At 52.0% G+C, this 19,070-nt stretch overlaps 1 protein-coding gene across 4 annotated transcripts in view; it reads right to left on the bottom strand.

Moving 5' to 3' along the window:
- Positions 1–18,561, bottom strand: part of DYNC2I1 (dynein 2 intermediate chain 1) — a 50,500-nt gene extending 31,939 nt beyond the window's left edge. For all 4 annotated transcript variants that reach the window (XR_010381499.1, XR_010381498.1, XR_010381500.1 and 1 more), the window contains exons 1-9: positions 18,420–18,561; positions 10,975–11,028; positions 9,897–10,314; positions 8,212–8,303; positions 6,358–6,654; positions 5,824–5,879; positions 4,495–4,549; positions 2,190–2,255; positions 206–283 (exon numbers count right to left, since the gene is read on the bottom strand). Coding sequence is in view for 1 of the 4 variants with exons in the window: in XM_064487136.1 (XP_064343206.1) it covers positions 206–283; positions 2,190–2,255; positions 4,495–4,549; positions 5,824–5,879; positions 6,358–6,654; positions 8,212–8,303; positions 9,897–10,314; positions 10,975–11,028; positions 18,420–18,434 (1,131 nt within the window). In the remaining 3 variants the exon portion in view is untranslated. The remainder of the gene's footprint in view (positions 1–205; positions 284–2,189; positions 2,256–4,494; positions 4,550–5,823; positions 5,880–6,357; positions 6,655–8,211; positions 8,304–9,896; positions 10,315–10,974; positions 11,029–18,419) is intronic.
- Positions 18,562–19,070: the final 509 nt, after the last annotated feature.

The raw sequence follows: 19,070 nt of genomic DNA on the forward strand, positions 1-19,070 counted from the left end.
AGGGTAAGCTTGAGCCATTTAATCACACCACACTGGTCAGCACTGGCAGACGTGTAGGTAGCAGACCTAAGTCAGATACGGAGCGTTAAGAGCAATAGAGAGAGAGCAAGACTGCTAAGCTTCTGGTTTTGGAACAGATTACCTTTAAGATGAGAACACTTTTAAAGCTAATAATAGAATACCTTTAATTTTTAATTACACCTACTTCAAAATCACCTTCAAAACCAACTGTATGTTCACCAGCTCCTGCGTTTTCTGAGTCAGCATCTTCCTTTCCAATCTCCTGGAGGAAGAAATGAAACATATAACTAAGACATCCAATCATAAATTTGAATCTTGCAAATAGGTTGGGAAAACATACGTTTTCTGAGATTCATTTGATGTTGCTTATTTTAAAATGTGTTTATAAAACCAACATAACCTAACCACAAATTCTTACAGAAATACCCTCATGATGAGTATGACCATGAAGAGAAAGCGTCAACAGTCACACTCTGAGAAGCCTCTGGAATTCTGATGACTAAAGAAAAGAGGCAACCACAGATGCACAGCAGCGCCTCCCCACAATCACATCTGCGTCTTCCCCGTGAAGGAGACACAGACACGTGTGTTCCTGCACGCAGGGACGCCTGCTCTGGCCCTGGCCCCGCCCTGTGGGCCTCAGGGTCTCTCCTGAAATCGGAGGACATGCATTCCGTGGGGCTCCGGAGGGTGGGTGGCCTCCCTGGCCGGAAGGAAGAGGGTCCCAGGAAAACCAGCAGAGCACGTTCCAGGTTTCCAGGGAAAAGGCAGCAGAAACGAGCACCGGTGGAGAAAACTCCCGTTCCCCACGGCTGCTCCTGCTCGTCCACCTGCTCTTCCCGCCCAGTGGGGACGCAGCACCTCTGCATCCCACAGGCACCCACGTCGGGGCTCCCCCAGGGCCCTGCGCCCCCACCTGACAGCTGCTCCACCACCATCCCCAGTCCAGCCCCAACCTTCCCGTGTCCCCTGTCCCCTCTCAGTCACACGAGTGAGGGGAAATCTGATCAAAACCACACAGCTCGCTGCACTGGGGGATGGATGGATGGGTGGCCGAGCCACCACAGATCCACCCACCAAAGGGGCCTTGGTTTCTATCCTGGAGAAGAAATAAAAGTGGCATCAACGGGAGCCTCTGGCGCCTACAGGTGGGATGGACGTCAGGGCTAGAGCAGCCGTGCGGGGTGGGGGGATGTGTGGCCTGCCTCAGGGAAGGAGAGGCCTGTCAGCCTTTCAGGATTAAACCAGGGCAGGTGTCGGGGATGGCAGAGGGAGACGGCCTGGACCTGGTGGGAGACTCCCCAAGCGGGGAGCTCAGGGAGGAGGGCAGGAGATGCTGAGAGATGCGAGGCCAGTGGGTGTCCTACCCCAAGCCCCCAGGTGCTGCCACAGTGGCTATGTGGACCTGCGCCCACAGGACCGAGAGACAATTCCCAAGGGCACTGCACCGCCGGGTGGCGCAGTGACTCCAAGCAAACGCTGTTCAGGAAGAACTGCCCCAAGACAAGGCCTCCCAGCCCAACGTCACAGCAGAGAGACGTCACGTTCACTGCACCAAAAGCGGGAACCCTGCGACTGGTGAGAGAAACTAAAACGAATGCTTTGCAGGAGCTTTAAACAAAACTCACAGCACACAAGCTCCTCACGTCCCCAACAACGCCCCCCTCAGCAACACTCAGGGCTGACAGCGGGAAGGGTGCCGGCCAGGGGGACAGGAGAGTGATGACAAGAAAGTGTCCCCCATCCTGTGGAGGCACTGAGCAGAGAGCCCCCCACATCACCCACAGTTTTTGAAAGAATGGCTCAGTCTCACCAGCGGGCCCCTCTGGTCGGAGGGCAGCTTCCGTCCAACTCTCTGGTTTGGCATTTATCTCTGAAAAGTATCTGCAATCTTGAACACCTCTCACCAACAACAGCCTGAATTCGGTCTTTTGTAATGTCTCTAGTTTCTCCAGTTCTCCCCAAACTTGTTGACTATAAATGCAGAGCACCCAGGTGCAGGCTGGGCACCCACCCAACCCGAGCTCCTCCCAGTCCGCTCTGCAGCCCCACCAGGACCGCGGCCTCGCAAACGGACGCCAACACCCCTACCTCCCGCCCCAGTCCCCGTCACAGGTGCCCGAGTGCAGGGAACACAGGTGACAGCCAGACACGCGCCCTCTCCTCACCACTGCCTCCTCACTGCCTCGCCTCCGGGCCAGCTTCCACTCCAACGCGCCCTCCTCACGGCCATGCTGAGGACAGAATGCAGTGGTCAGTGCGAGGGAGCGTCTCCGGGCAACCCCTGGGCCACCCATCCCTCTATGGGGCCTCGGGTCTGGCTGGGAGGCAGCCCAGTGCTGCGATGCCCCACAAGTCACTCAGCCTCTCGTGCGTCACTGTCTCCTCTGAGAAGTGGGAGAGCCTTCCTGGTGCCTCCTCCCTGGTGCCAGCGAGGGGCGGGCAAGACAGAAGAAGTCGGACACCAGCCCTGCTATGGTCACTGGCACCAGAAGGCACGGTTCTCGGACGTCACTGCCCTGAACTATTCAGTGCATAAGCGTGGGGACAGCACGGTACCCCCATGAACAAGGGGGTCGTCCACACATCCAGAACATATTCTGGCATATTGAGGGTCTCATAAACGCTCAAGAACTAAACCAAGATCAAGTCAGTGCCGATGCTCTGAAACACATGCCCCAAGCACAAGCCAAAACGACCTGTCAAATGTCTTCAAGGTCCCTTCTGGATACCTTAAGGAAAAAAATACTTAACATATTTTGCTCCTTTGGTGAAAAAGAGAATGTAAAATAAATGTCTCGCTGATAATTTTTTACACTGGTTACATGTTGAAAGAAAAATATTTCAGGACTGTTGGGTTATATATTATTAAAGTTGATTTTATGTTTCTTTTTTAAGGTGATTACCAAAAAATTGAAAATTACAAATATGGCTCATGTTATAATTCTAGTGAACAATGTTAACCTGTACAAAAAAAAATGGGAGGCACAAGGAAAACAAAAAAGATATATTCTCATCCAATAATTCCACATTCAGAAGTTTACCCACAAAAAGTAGGAGGGAGGCCTGTATCATTAGAGCTGGAGGGATTTCCACAATGAACTGGGAAAAACAGTGTGCTGCACTGGGGTGGGGCGAGAAAAAGGACCCAAATCCCCCAAACGCGTGTATCTAAGCAGGACTGGAAATCATCACACAGAAAAAAGGTCACGTGGGAAGAAACATTTGCACAGCTGCCTTTTCCCCTAAGGTGTGGCTGCGCTGGACAGTGAGTGACCCAACCACTGCCTCAAACTGGTGACTAAAACACGCACACACCCAGCAGCACACGTGCTGCCTGCCATTTGGAAAGTTACTGCGCTTTCTGCGTGTGTGTGGAATAAAGATCCACAAAAACAGGGCACAAGACACGAAAGACAGTTTCTCCTGGTCCTGCCCCCCAGATAATAACACAGAAAGGGAAACCACGGAAGCCCAATCTGGTTGTCACATTGTCGACAACAGAATGGAAAACTGAGAAATGTTTTGACAGTCACTCCAACACCCTGGTATGCACCACTTCAGCGAAATGAAGTAATCATTCTGAAGACCACTCGGCGAGAATTACGAAGACAGCATAAAAATGAGGACGGGGAGCTGCTGGTGTCCTAGTGATGCTGCATGATCCGCATGTGATCCTCACGTACACACACCTGCATACGTGCGCACGCACACACAGACACCCCGCGCACACTTACATGTGCGCACCCCAGCGTGCACACGCACACACACGCATACATGACACACACACGTGGCCCAGAACACAAAATAATGAGGCAGGGAGTGGAGCTCCGAAGCCGGCCAGTGTCAGTAACAAATGTGTGATAGTTTTGCCCGTGAGGTCACGGGGGCCTGGGCTGCTTTGTGGGAAGATTTTTAGCACTGACGCGACTACTTACCACAGGTCCACTCAGACTTTCCGCTTCCCCGGAGGCCATTTCACTAATTTACGTCTTCCAGGGATGTCCCTTCCGTCTGAACTGTCTAGCCTGTAGCGTGAAATGCTGTCGTCTGTCCACTATTGAAAGTGGGGGGTAAAGCCTCCTACTGTTGGATTTTCTGTCTCTCCCTGTAACTGTCAGGTTTTTGCTTTCTGTATTTTGGGGCTCTTCATGACGTGCGTGTTCTTTTACAATTGCCACATCTCCTGCAAGCTGCTCAGTTCATCCTTATGAACTGTTCTCTGCCTCTTGAGCGACTCGGCCTGCACACAACAGTCACTCAAGCTCTGTTACGGTTGCTGCTTGACAATTCACCTCGTCCATCTTTTCACCTTCAATGTGAGTCTTTTAATCTAAAGTGTGTCTCTTATGTGCCTCCTGGAATCACCACTGAAATAAATCATCTGAAACAAGGCCTGTCTCCGGCCCAGCTTCCAGGCTGAGACACAGGACCACACCTACTGCATGAAAGAATCAGTGCAAAGTGTCTTACCTTCCTTCTTGAGTCTTTATCTCTTTCATTATTCCTCCCTAAATTCTCTGCATGCCTAGAAAGCAAACATGATCAAAATCAAAACTAATGTTAAATGAAGACGTGAAAAATAAAACATTTACACCTCAGTGAAGGCTGTTATCAGCATTTGATACAATTAAGAGTGGCTATAGGTTGGCAAATTTGCAAAGCCTGGTTTATTAGAACTATGAACACTGAAGTCTTTTTAAAAACGATTTTTACTAATTCAGCAGTAACGCAAGATAGGAAATACCTTCAGCAGAGAGAAGAAACTGTGTTTGAACAAACTTGTGCTTGTGTAATAGATCCTCATAAGGGTTCTAGAAAATTCCTGCAATTTTATTAGAGAATCAATCCCAAATACTGTTTTGTGTTTAATATAATATTTGTATTTCCAAAAGAAAGTTTCATCTTGAAATATGTTCTATTTTTTAGTCATGTGTATATGTTTAATTGGACCCTAAAATTAAGGCTTTCAAAATTTCAGACTGATTTTCAGTTTTTGGGACTCACACTCATACCAATTCAATATAGCACGTGGCTGAAAACATACAGAGCCAGGCAAAAGCTTCACTGTGCACCGCAGCAGATCTGCAACACACAATCTAGGAACTGGCACCCCCAGGTTTAAGGACTAACTTTGCTCAAACTTGTAAGAATTTGGACAAGGCATTTAACCTAAATTTTCCTCATCTATGAAAAAGAATGACCAGAAATGGTTGTCGCAATGCACAAATTAAAATGTAGAGCTGATACACAAAATGAGAGCTTCTATAAACTCTAATCTGTAACTTCACAAAACCCACAAGGGGCATTGTCTGAGTTTTACAGGTGAAGAAAGCTCCATGGCCTGGCACCCGAGCAGGCAGACGGGCAGCAGTGGCGCCAAGGCCCTGGGTCTGTCGTCTGACTCTCGGACACCGCGAGCGGGAGTCTGCAGGCGGCTCCATGTCCGGGGACGTGGACCAGATGCTGGGAAAAGGTGCCTGACAGCCCGTGTGCAGAGGCTCCCGGCTCATGGTTCAGGACGGTCCCCCCTCCGCCCCATGAGAGCTGACTTCCTAACGCTGCACTAGCAAGTGTGCAAAAGGCAGAGCAGGACTAACCGTTTGTAACAAGCTTTCAAGCCCCCAGCACAGCAGACACACAGTGGGAGGGCTGTATCTGGAGTAAGTGAAGTAAACCCATTATGTACGCTCGCTTACCAACCACAACCAGGCCCAGTAAGGAAAATTCACCCCACGGCACCTGTGAGGACTGCGCCACACACACAACCCACAGCCACCACCCAAGAGCGCGGGGCCTTACTGGCTGCCGGTCTCGTCCTTCTTGGAATCTGCACCTCGACTTCTGTGCTCACCATTCTGTTGGGAAAGATTCCACAACCACTCATTAGTACAGCACAACAAATCAGCAATAGTTAGTGACGCCTGCAAGACAAGCGGGGCTCAGTCCTAGCAGCGTCTCTGCTGCGGCGTGTCTCACAATGATGGTTCTCAGCTTTAGTAAGGTGTCGCCCTAAGTAAGGGAGGTGAATAAGGGTGCACTGAGAGTGACTATCACCTCAGTGACATTACCTGAGCAGGAGAAATTTATACTCGATGTCACATTATTTTCAGAAAATCTGACTAGCTCCTTGTACTGCTTCAAGTTACAAACTTTCAAACACATGGAAGATGGCTATGTCACAAAGCCACACACTTAGAGAAGAACACCTCAAGGGCCGGGGTCCCCAGGTGTGTCGGCGTTAGACGGTCTGTCGCCATGAGCATCTCACAGAGCTGGGTGAGGCCACCGGCCGGGAGCCCGGGAGCAGGGCGGGCAGGGCGCGGGGGCAGGTACCTTGGCCGCCCTCCTCCACTGCTCCTCCCTCCATGGCCTGTCCTTTCTGTCCGCGTGGCCCCGGGGCCGCTCGTCCTCGGAAGGAAAGCCCTCCGTAAGCCGCCGGTCTCTCCGCCGCTCCTCCCCGCCCCTGTCAGACAGCAAGCGGCTGCTGTCTTTTGCGCTCTTGTCTCTCCTCTCCCTGGCATGGCTCTTTTCTCGGCGCTTCCTCTCCTCCTGCCACCTGTGCGGTCTCTCGCCCTCCTCTTGGTACAGCCAGTACTTGAGAGGGTTGTCCCTGCTGTCGCCGTACCGCAACTGGAACATGACATGGAAACCGAGCATGAGGACTGGAAGCGGCTGCCCCTCACTCCCTGCCCAGGATGCTGCCGAACTGCCCGAGGACGGCAGGGGCCTCATCCCAGTCCCCCCAGCGCACACCCTCTCCCACAGGACATGTCCGGGACTTGCCGGCTTCTGTGGGCTCCCCTCCCAACAGTGCATCCCCAGGTCCCTCGGTCTCCTGGGCAGTTTGCACGTCTGCCCCCTCCCCACAGGGAGATCCTTAAAACCAGCACCATCGCTACGTCATCTCTGCATCCCCCAGCCGCCTCGGAGCCCAGCGACAACTGTGACATCATCACGAGGTGGGTGAGCGTGGACCAGCGCTGGCTGGGGTGCCGGGCCGGGAGAACCGTCTCCAGGCCTCAACATATCCCCAACGGGACTGGCCTCTTCCTTCACGCAGGGCCTCCCCACCTCCGTTCCTGGGGCCCCACGCCCTCCGTCCCACTGCAGACCACCCCCTGGCCTCCAGCCCCACCCACCCTGCTCACAGCCGCCAGGACAACCTTCCCAGAGAGAAACGCGACAACCAGGTCCTGATGGAGACGCTCAGTGTAACATTATGTGGCTGCCTACACCCATCACAGAACAAAGTCTGAGGGATTAGACCTGAGTGTTTAAGAAGTTATGAGGACTCAGAACAAAACACAGGTGACTCCTAACATGACGCAAGTGCGAGGAGGAGAGCTCACTGCATCAGCAACGGGAATTCGGAAGGACAGACTTGACTATTTCATGATTTAAACATATAAAAATACAGATTCCACAGTAACATGAACAGAACAAACAGAAAACCAGCAAATGTGACAGGCACAGAGGTCACCTCAAGGCGCTCTCAAAACTAGCACGACACCCCGCCAGACAGGCACGCACACACACACAGGTCGGGCCCAACGCAGGGCAGCAGAGCCTTTTAGGAAATGCCCTTTTCTCTGAGTCAGATTAGCAAAGACTAACAGTGATGACGGTGCCCGGCTGCTCAGGACGTGGGGCGCCACACTCCAGTGATACACATAATCACAGCTCTGAGGTAAAGCAAATGGGCAAGTGCACCCTGACTTTGATCCAGCAAGTTCATTTCCAGAAATTAATCGTAAAGAAATAATTCAGAATAAGTGAAAAAGTTTACACCATGGATGTCTTCATAATAAAAAAAAAAATTAGAAGCAACTGAAGTGTCCAAAAAAAGCAGATGTGTCAAGAAAACCATGACAAGTCCATATCATTAAATATTATATTATGGATAAATTAATATCATAGACACACGATAGCTTAGGAAAATGCTCAAGATGTATTCAGTTTGAACAGTTATAAAACAGTAACAATCCAACCTAAGAAAACTGTCTCTACGTACATGTCCATCCACATACGCACACATGAATACACATGCATGATGTGACCCACGGTTCTCTCTGGGGGGGCCCGGTTTTCCTAAATTCTCCCAAACGGCCACGGTTCTCTCTTGCACCGGACAGACGCGACTGCCTGGCGCCCAGGCCCAAGCCGGCAGCGGCCCGCCTCCCCACGTACCTTCCTCTCCCGGTACCGTCTCTCTCTCTCCTCGTCGTCTCCTTCAGGCTCCTCACCCTTTGGCTCCCTCTCCTCAGGCCTTGCTTTACTTACTACAAAATAAAACGAGTTTTAACATTCCCATCTCCAGCTTCAACTGAACTACACAGTAACACGTATGTAAACACACCCCTGACTAACACTCTCCAGTCTCGAGGGTGGGAAGTTCTGGAATCGGGCTTAAAATGGAATAAATGGCAGCTGCTATCCAGCAGCCTGGAGAAGGTGTCAGAGGAGGCCCTGGAAACTTGAGAGGGGCAGCAGCCCCATGCCAGGCCCTCGGAGCCCCCGTGCCGCTGAGAGGATCCCAGGAACAGAGTCCAGTCCTCCCAGGAAAACTGGCCAGGAGGGCAGACGTCTCCTCCGAGTGCTCAGCTGCCGGAAGATGCCGGCCTCCGACCAGCTGGGCCCCAGCCCCTGCCTCCCAGAGCCCTGCTGCTGAGGGCGCAGCGTAGTGGACCAGGAGGCCCCACCATGAGGCTCTGTCCAGCCCACCTGCTGCCCAGACCCGCAAGCTCTCCCTGGCATGGGCAGCCAGTGGAGCCACCACTTACAGCCTTATCCAACAGTGAGAAACTAGACTTTCTCTTTTGAATCTGCTCAAAGTTATTAGGCTTAGTCCTAAGAGACGCGATATTTTAAAAGATGAGCACAAAATTAAACATACAGTGATCACTGAAACAAAGTTCATTCCGTCCAGAAGTATCCACCAAACACTGGCCACTTTCGGAGCCTGGGTACAAGAGGCCAGAACAGCAGGTGGGGCCTCCCAGGGCTCGCGCCCGACATGGGGGCAGGAGAGGGGGTGGGGGCCCTCCCAGGGCTCGCGCCCGACGTGGGGGCAGGAGAGGAGGGGAGAAGGGCCAGGCTCCCCAGGCTGGGAGAGGAAGTGCGGGTCAGGGTGGTCCCCAGGTTTTCCAGCCTGAGGAAGGGAAGGCCATGGGGGGGGCAGGTTCTGGGGGCTGTTGGGCAACAGGGGCTTAACAAGCCTGCAAGTCAGGGATGAGGTCCAGCCTTATTATTTAAAAAAATACCAAGAACACCAAAATAATAACCCCAGAAAGAGGCAACGAACTAAAGTGATGACCCACCTCAGCCCAGCCCTGCCCAAGGCCACAGACACACCCCCTCCCGGAGCCTGAGCCCAGCTTCCTAGCCTGGGGACTCCAAAAGTTACTACGAACTCTTCTGACATTCCCTTTTTTGTTTATGTTGGTTGGTTTGAATTTCTTATAGGAAGAACACACCATTTGTGTAATAAAAGATAATGAAATACGTACTTGGGAGAAAAAACACATTTACTTCTACAGTAGAATTCCTAGGAATCTGGACAAGTGATATTTAAATATTGCTTAAAATAAATCTGTTCCTTTTCAGGATTTCTTTCTATCAAAGAGCATTATTTTTGTCTATTTACTATGTGGACTGAGATTTACGGAGATTTAAGTCTAAACTATATTTCACAGTAAAACCCCAGCAAACAATGAGACAACAGTTACCCCCTCACTCGCCGAGATGAACTGTAAAACATAAGAAGGGGGCAGGGGCAGGTGCACATGGTGCAGCCCAGGCCTCTCACTACAAACCCACCACCCAGCATTTACAAAACTCGGAGAGCAGCAGGGAGGAGGCCGCCCTGCACACACCTGCCTGCGTCCTGCGCTCTGGCCTGTCAGGTGGCCGCCCCTGCGTGTCCTGGCCCAGCAGGTTGTGGCAGCCAGCCGCCTGCCTCAGCCCGTCCCGCCATGCCCTGTGGTCCCCCTTCTCGCGCTCCTTCCCCCGGCTGGGGGCCTTCTCAGCAGCGGCCTGCTCTCGGTGTCCCTCCTTGGGCTTCTCTCTGTCCCGGCTCCTGGTGTCCTTCCTCCTGTTCCGATGCCGGTCCTGGTCCTGGTCCTGAAGCCTGTGTGGCTTCTCCCTCTCGGCCACCCTGTCTCTGCACCTGGCTTCCCGCTCTGGGTCCCTGCGTCTGTGCTCCCGGCATTCAGGGAGGTCAGTTTCCAGATCCTTCTGTGGCTGCTTCTCTCTGTGTTTCTTATCCTCCTTAGGACCAGCTGACTGTGCCGCCTGAACAAGAGATGGCAAGTTTCAGAACCAGAGTCAGACTCACTGAGGGGCCTTAAAGTGCAGGCTGAGGGCTTTCCATCCCAGCAGGACGGGCCTAGACCAACACTCTCGAACCCAAGAAGGGGTCAGACTTGGCGGCCCGACGACTGGTGACAGCACCCACCTAAGGGACACCCACGTGTGTTGGCAAATCAACCCTAAAGTACCACGTGGAGCAGAAAGAAAAGAGAGGGTGTGGGCTGGGCAGTAAGTGTGACACTAACCACCCAGGGCCCACTCCACCAGCATGGACCCTCGTTGTAAGCCCTCAGGAGGCCTGGATCACAACCTGGATGCCCCCCGCATACACATGCACACACACACACACACACACACATACACACACACACATGCACAGTGACACACTGTCTCACACACGAGCCCTGAACCTCGACAGAAAGCCGACTGAGCTGGTGGGGCGCTGGGCGGGGGGCGAAGGGACCCTATCCCAGGGCCATTCCAGGGTAATTAACCACGTGGCTTTATCTCTGTGTGAAAACTGCCCCAAACGAGTCACGTCACACGTGAGCAAAGTTGTGCAGCCCTGAGAACCAGGTAAAACTGCCCCAGGTAACCATCCAAGGTCCATGTCTTTCTTCCCAAATCTTTAAAATATGTTACCCAAAGGTATTTTCTGAGGTCATCTGCTTTCCAAGTATCGTCTTTGGTTCTTCTCTGAAACGAAAAGCATAAAGTCAGAATCATTAAAGTTTAAAAGACCGAATTTTGTCACTCCAGGGAGCTTTGTCACTTCCAGTCAGTGGCAATCAGCCCTTCATATGCCAGAAAACACAGTCTCTCTACAGGAATTAAAAGTACCACCAACACAGATCTTAAAACCACCCACAAGTGATCACAAGCTACTTCATAATGTGACATTCACATGCTCCCAGGCTCAGGCCACCAAGGGACTCACGGCAGGTGACCCCCCAGGTGCTGAGAGGACATCAGCCCATGACACGGGTCCCCAGCCGCATGCAAGACATGGCCTGGTGAAAACAGTAAGAAGGGACCAAGGGCGTTTCCTGTGGACTGCTCCCCTTCCCTTGGAGAAACACGGCCTTAAGGGCACAGCTGCAGGGCGACCTGGAGAGCGCCGACTTTAAAGCCAACGTGTCCCAAATGAAGACAAAACACAGAAGTCTTCCTGGTGATGTGAAAATTAAGGAAGCAGAAGAAAATCACAGCCGCTCACAAATACACTAAGCAGAAATAAACAAAAAGCAAGCCGGTGGAAGAATCTGGCCAAAGGGTGGCCACAAAACGTGTCGCCCTCTACTGTCACGCTCACTAGGAAATGTATTCTTCGTCTGATAAGCTGGTCGATTTAACAAAACGGGTCACAGGAAGATGCAGTTAAGAGGATCAGCGTCCAGCACGGCTGCAGCTCACAGCTGCTGAACTTTAAAATCAGTTCTCTCAAGTTAAGGCTCCTTAGAGAGGTTAACACATGACCTTTTCCGAACAAAAGGTCCAAACCCAAGGAAGAGCATGTGCCGGCAGCGTGGTCACCCAGCTCCAGGGCTGGACAGCAGACCGAGGGCGTCGGGAGCCCATCGGAATGGCTCTCCAAGTGGCTGTAATCACAGCACTTGTGCCAAAAAGTAAAAACCTTGAAGGCAACAGATCTCCAGCAGAGACCCCAGGGTTCTCCGCCCGCCTCCAACGTTCCCACCAACCAAAGCTCAACTTCAGGTCTCAGTCCTGCACTTTTCTTTCTTTCCCTTTTCTCTTCACACTTTTTAAGCCGTAAAATGACAAGCACCTAGCGCCCACCACAGCTCACTGTCACACGAGTCCAGCAACGCCATACAGCGCGCGCGCGGGGACACGGCTTCAGGTGGGAGCCGCCCTCGCCCGCGCTCCCCGTCTGCCTCGCGGAGCAGCAAGTGCAGTTAAAACCTACTCCACGGCCAGAGGCCGCGTGTCCTCCGTGAAGGGCGCTGCCTGAACAGCAAACCCTCCGACCACAGGAGCAGCCAGTCTACCGCGGGGACCGCAGCTGGCACCCCACGTGCGTGTCGTCCTGTGCGCGGGACGGACAGACACAGGGAGAGCTCATACGCAGCCCACGACTCGGCTGCTGTCCAGGAGCTTCTACAGCAAAGCCCTGCTGGGCACCCAGTGAGAACCCAGGCAACGGGCAGTCCGTCCACCTCCACGGGGATAAAGGGGTCACACTGCTTCCCTCCCTTCCCATCCACGCAGGGCCCGCAGCTCATCCTGAGACCGCGGGAACCAGGGGAGGGCCCCCAGGGGACAGGCGCGGCCCCAGGGGGGCCCAGGGAAGCAGCGCCATAGACCCCAGTGCCCTGCCTCGGGGCCCACATGACTACGCAGGGTCCACCTCCCTGCACCGTGTCTCTCCTGACCATGGCCTCACCCCCAGGGTCATGTTTGGGTCTCTAGGCGGCCCTGCTGGCCCTGTTTCCCTTTTGGAGAAAAGTAATTTCCCCAGTTTCCCCACCCGAACAGCTCAGCCGCCCGGACCTCCCCACACACCCAAGCTGTGACTTCCGCCAGCTGCCCAGGCAGTCCTGTGCTCACGGGTGTCCCATCAGGCAGCGCCGGGCGGCTGCCCGCCCCGCAGGGGCCTCCACTCCTGCCTCCAGCACCCTGCACCGCCCGGGCGAGCAGACCTCTCCCACTGCCTGCCCGCAGCTGCCAGTCACTGAACCAGTCCGCAGGTCAGAGAGCAAGGCTGTTCCGTTCTCCATCAATTGGGTGAAAACGGCTGTCCCTGCTCCCTAGACTTGAGGCCAAGCAGGATCAGTCTCCAAGCACCTCGGTGCAGGTCTTGGTGCCCGGACAGCCAGCCAGGGGCGGGTCCACTCTCAGATCAGACACGGTTCTTCACCAGGTCCCTGCATGTCCTCCTCTAACTTATGCCCTGCTTCCACCCTCCAGTCCGGGCCACTGCCACCCACACCCGGCTAGACTGACATCTCCTGACCTGCCGCAGCCCTGGGGCGGGGTCCCCGCATCACCGCGACTCCCAGGACCACAGGGCCACAGGTGCAGTCCACCCCCAGAGGTGACAGACCACCCTACGCATTTGCTAAAAAGACCCGAAGAGGGAAAGGCTGCTTCACACACCACTTTGGGGGCAAGACAGTTCCCTCTTGCTGTCTTAATCTTTTAAAATTATGCCTGATACCAGAATTTTTTTAAATTATCGAATTCAGTGACTGAGGAAGCGCTCCCTAAACATGGCTACTGGCCTTTGTTCTCACTGCAGTGAAGCTGCGGGGGAGACGCGGGCTCCCGCCTCTCCAGGGCTGCCCCCGTGTCCACTCCTGTCCACCCTGCATGGTCTGCTGACACCAGGCCTCGCCCCCAGTCCATGGGGCAGATGCTGGGCCTGGCCATTCCCATGTAAGCAAGGTAAGCTGAAGTGTGCTCTTTCCTTCAGGTAAAACAGGTGTACAACACTGTGTAATACATAAAGTACTCACAGCACTGCCTGGTCCTACCAGCAGGTGTGCCGCTGAGGAGACACAAGGCATGCTCAGTGTCCCAGGGACGGCCGTGAGCACCGAGGGCGGGGAGGCCTTGGCCCTGCTGCGCTGCACTGTCGGCGTGTGAGCACAGACCATGCATGTGTGTGTGAACACAGAGTGTGTGTGCATGTGTGAGTGCAGTGTGTGTGCATGTCAGCACAGTGTGTGCGTGTGAGCAGTGTGTGTGTGCGTGTGAGCACAGTGTGTGCGTGTGAGCACAATGTGTGTGCATGTGTGTGAGCGCTCTGTGTGTGTGCATGAGCACAGTATGTGTGCGTCAGTGCAGTGAGCGCGGTGTGTGCGCGCGCACAGAGTGTGTGTGTGTGTGTGAGCGCAGAGTGCACAGATGCTCAGAGGAAGGGGAAGGGCTGGCACAGGACACGGGCCAGAAGAAACGCCATCAAGAAGCTGGTGCTGCCTTGACCCCTCCCTTTGCGTCAGGAGACAAAGTGCACACTCTAATAACTCCACGAAGTCACAGTAATTACACAATCAGGTTCCAACAACCGGTGGGTTAACTTCCTAAGAAGTAAGTGATCGGCTTAAACTGAGAACTAAGGTGCACACCCATCAGCTGTCAGGGAACATTAGCCCTGAGGTCGTGGCTTTTGTGACTTCAAATGTTTAATAAATACGTACCAGAAAAAAATCCCAAAGGTGACCCAAAAATAACACAAACTGTAATAAACCAGGTGAGTGACCTCAGCCAGACCACAGAAAAACACTGGAGGGAAAGGACCTCACGGGGCCCCAGCGGCAAACAGGTGTCTGAAAGGGGTGTCTGATGACTAGTGCGAGGACTGGTGGAGAGGAGCCCCGAGGGGCTTCGGGGCTTGTGCTGGAACCCCGGCTCAGTGGCTTCCAGCAAGACTCTGCAGACAGTGCAGGCGATCTGACAGGGAACCAGAGCAGAGGACCAGCAGAGAAAACCCTTGGAATCCCAGAACTTACACAATTAATCTGGCGCTTCCCACAAATAAGAAAGATCAGTGAGAAAAACAAACATGAGAGAGCAAAGAATCAAGATAAACAAACGGAGAAAAGGATCCTAAAAGGAAATGTGACCAAGAAAATAAAGAGAAATCTTTATTTTTTAAAAAAAAGCATAAAAGAAATATCTTCCAAATTTTTCTAAAATATTATAAGCACAAGTTAAACAAATGCTGCTAAAAGGAACGATATAAGAACAAGAAAAAATCCTTGATATTAAAATTAACAAAGTAAAACATTAAGTAGATGAGGCAACAGTAAAGTTGGAGAAATCTCTTGGAATATAAGGGAAAAAGACAGAGATGGAAAATGTGGGCCATGAGTTCAACATCCTACAAGAGACTGAATCAGAGTTCCAGAAAGAGAGAATGGGGAAAGCAGAGAGAAGGAAATACAGAAATAACAGGAAAACTGTCCTAGAAGTGAAGGCGATCTGAGTTTACATTTTGAAAGGGATGATCAAATGTCAAAAATAACAAATGAAAAAAGACCCACAACAGATCCCTGCCGTATTTGTCCAGAGCACCAAGAAGAATGATCCAGAATCTTCTGAAGAGAAAGAAGATGTTACTTGCAAAGGTATCTCATCAGCCAAGCAGTAGCTAGGAGATAAAGCAGACGCTACAGTCAAGGTGCTGGGACTGAATCTGCACCCTGGGCCACACTCTTGCACAGGGCCATCAGTGCAGTAACGTGTTCTCAGAGCATAACACCCTTGGAGAAAGGGTGTCTGAGGATTTACTCTAGGGGAAAAATGGGGAATTTCAAGGGTGGTGACAGCACTGGATCCAAGAAACAGTAGATGTAACCCAAAAGAACAAAGAAAAGAAATTCCCAGAACAGCTCTGTGAAGGTCTTGAAAACAATTAGCCCTGAAAGTCAGCGAGCCCTGCGAAGGGTTTTTTAAAGGAGATTTCATTCAACAGATAATATGACTGATTAATAAGCTAAGTCATAAATGATAAGGTTGAAATTTAAAAAGAACATGCTCTTTTCTCCAAAAAAGGAGGCAAACAGAAACTACAGGAAACAGGAAGTAAACTACACTGTGATACACTGCACTCAGTGTGAAAAGAGACGACCCCTTGCCCCCATGCTAGGGCTGTACAGCCACATTTCTTAGCTCCGCAGGGACGACAACGGTAACTGATGACAACTGACATAATGGAGGGACCCCAGCTCAGGCACACACAGGGTGGGGCCGGTGGCCACTGAGGACCTGGCCTCAGACCCGTCCCTGCATCACCAGGAACCTGAACCTTGTCTGAACAGCACCAGACCAAGGACACTAGCAGCCATCAAGCAGCAGCTGCCAGCCGCAGGCCCCCAACAAGCACCTCCACTTCTTTCCAGCTCCAGTTATAACTCCTGACAAACAACTCACGCAGACAACTGTGATCATGCCATTTTGTGCCTTTACCATCCTCCCCCACTCTGTAGCCTGGGAACACAATTCAAATGCTTCTTCAATTCCTGTCTCCCTGGCCACAGTCTTAGCAAATACCAAATAAACATTTTTTATTTCAATCAGGTCTCCATTTCTAAAATTTTGGTTAACACAACTTTAAAAGCAACCTATAAACAACTCACAAAAAACTTAAGTTATACAATAACTTTTGAAAATCTAAGGGAATCTTGGAGAAGGTGACAGAGGGCAGGAAGTTGCGGAGGATAGCGAGGGCACTAACTTCCTGCTCAATACTACAAACATTATAAAAGTGAATGATGGAAACAAGAAAGTAATAGGAGGGAGAGTGGGAGGAGACGTATGCAAACTAAATTCCTCATCTTTTAGCGGGAATCCACAGACAAGCAGGACAGCGACAGTTAACAGCTACTGAGTTAATAACAGTGGCCTACAAAGCTGGAGGCATAACCCTCCCTCACTTCAGACATTACTACAGAGCTACAGTCATCAAAACAGTGTGGTGGTGGCACAAAAACAGAAACATGGATCAATGGTACAGAATAGAGAGCCCAGAAATAAACCCACGTGCCTAAGGTCAATTGATCTTCAACAAAGGAGGCAAGCACATACAACGGAGAAAAGACAGCCTCTTTGGCAACTGATGTTGGGAAAGCTGGACAGCAGCATGTAAATCAATGAAGTTAGATCACACCCTCACAGCACACACAAAAATAAACTCAAAATGGTTTAAAGACGTAAATATAGGACAGGACACCATAAGTCTCCTAGAAGAGAACATAGGCAAAACATTCTCTGACATAAATCCTACTGATGTTTTCTTACATCAGCCTCCCAAGGCAATAGAAATAAAAGCAAAAATAAACAAATGGGACCTAATCAAATTTATAAACTTTTGCAAAGCAAAGGACACCAAAAACAAAATGAAAAGACAACCTACAGCCTTGGAGAAAACATTTGCAAATGATGCGACTGACAAGGGCTTAACTTCCAAAATATACAAACAGCTCATATAACTCAGTAACAAAAAAAAAAACCCAATCAAAAAATGGGCAGAAAATCTAAACAGACATTTCTCCAAAGAAGACACACAGGTGGCCAATAGGCACATAAAAAGGTGCTCAATATCACTAATTATCAGAGAAATGCAAATCAAAACTACAATGAGGTATCACCTCACAACAGTCAGAATGGCCATCACTAAAAAATCTATAAATAATAAATGCTGGAGAAGGTGTGGAGAAAAGGGAACCCTCCTACACTGTTGGTGGGGATGTAGTTTGCTGCAGCTGCTACGGAGGTTCTTTCAAACACTAAAAATAGAGTTACCATATGATCCAGCAATCCCACTCCTGGGCATATATCCAGAGAGGACTCTAATTTGAAAAGATACATTCACCCCAATGTTCACAGCAGCACTATTTACAATAGCCAAGATATGGAAATAACCTAAATGTCCACTGACAGATGACTGGATGAAGAAGCTGTGATATATTTATACAATGGAATATTACTCAGCCATAAAAGAAGAATAAAATAATGCCATCTGCAGCAACATAGATGGACCTACAGATTATTACTGATTGAATGAAGTAAGTCAGACAGAGAAAGACAAATATCGTATGAAACCACTTACACGTGGAACCTAAAAAATTATACAAATGAACTTATTTACAAAACGGAAACAGCCTCACAGACATAGACAACATACAGATGGTTACCAAACGGGAAGGGTGTTGGGGAGGGATAAGTTAGGAGTTTGGGCTTTGCAGATACACACACTGCTGTGTATAAAACAGATGAACAACAAGGACCTACTGCAGAGCACAGGGACCATACTCAGGTTCCTGTAATAAGCTATAATGGACAAGAGCATGAAGAACAGGTATTTATGTGTGTGTGAAACTGAACCACTCTGCTGTACGCCAGGAACCAGCACAACACTGTCAATAGACTAGACTTCAGTGAATAAAAAACTATCACCGTTCTAGGCACTTTTCCTTGCAGGGCTCCGCCGGCCCCACCAGTACTGTCCCGACCTGATCCGCGGGGACACAAGCCACGTCGGTAACGTCCCCAGAGGCCAGGACTCCAGCCCCGGCACCTGGTGCGCCCACAGGCTCAGTCTCCCGCGAGGCGTCCGCACCCACCTTCCCGGGCTCCATCGCCGCGCGCAGGCCCGGGGCCGCGCAGCCGTCTGGGGCCAGGCCGGGAGGAGACGCCCGCCCGCACGCTGGGCCCGGCCGGCGTCCCGCCTCCTAGCAACCGGCAGGCCGGGCAGCGAGCGCCGAGCGACCGCCGGCCCGGCATGCCCCGCGGCGGCCCCCAGCGCGCTTGCGCCTCCCCGCCTCCCGGCAACCGGCAGGCGGGGCAGCGGAGCGCCGAGCGACCGCCTGCCCGACATGCCCCGCGGTGTCCGCCAACGCGCCTGCGCCCCCCCGCCTCCTAGCAACCGACAGGCGGGGCAGCGGAGCGCCGAGCGGCCGCAGCCCCGGGACTCCCGCGGGGCCCAGAGGGAGGGGCGCGGAAGGGAGTCCTGCCCATGGTGTTTGGTTCCGGGCGTCCTGAGGGCGCGGGGTCTCCCCCCTGTCGGTGACTCTAGATGCGGGGACGGAGCTGGGCCGGGCCCGCGGGCCGCCGGCAGCACCGCAGCTGCAGCGGGGAAGCTGAAGCGCGGCCGCGGGCCCGGCGGCGGCGGAGTGAGCTTCCGCCCACTTTCCCTCGTGTTTGACGGAACACGCCCTGCGAGGTTGGTGGGACTCAACAGTATTTGAAACAGTCACTATTTAAAGATTCAGGTT

This window comes from Camelus dromedarius, chromosome 7 (genome assembly GCF_036321535.1).
Source record: "Camelus dromedarius isolate mCamDro1 chromosome 7, mCamDro1.pat, whole genome shotgun sequence".
Taxonomy (NCBI): Eukaryota; Metazoa; Chordata; class Mammalia; order Artiodactyla; family Camelidae; genus Camelus; species Camelus dromedarius.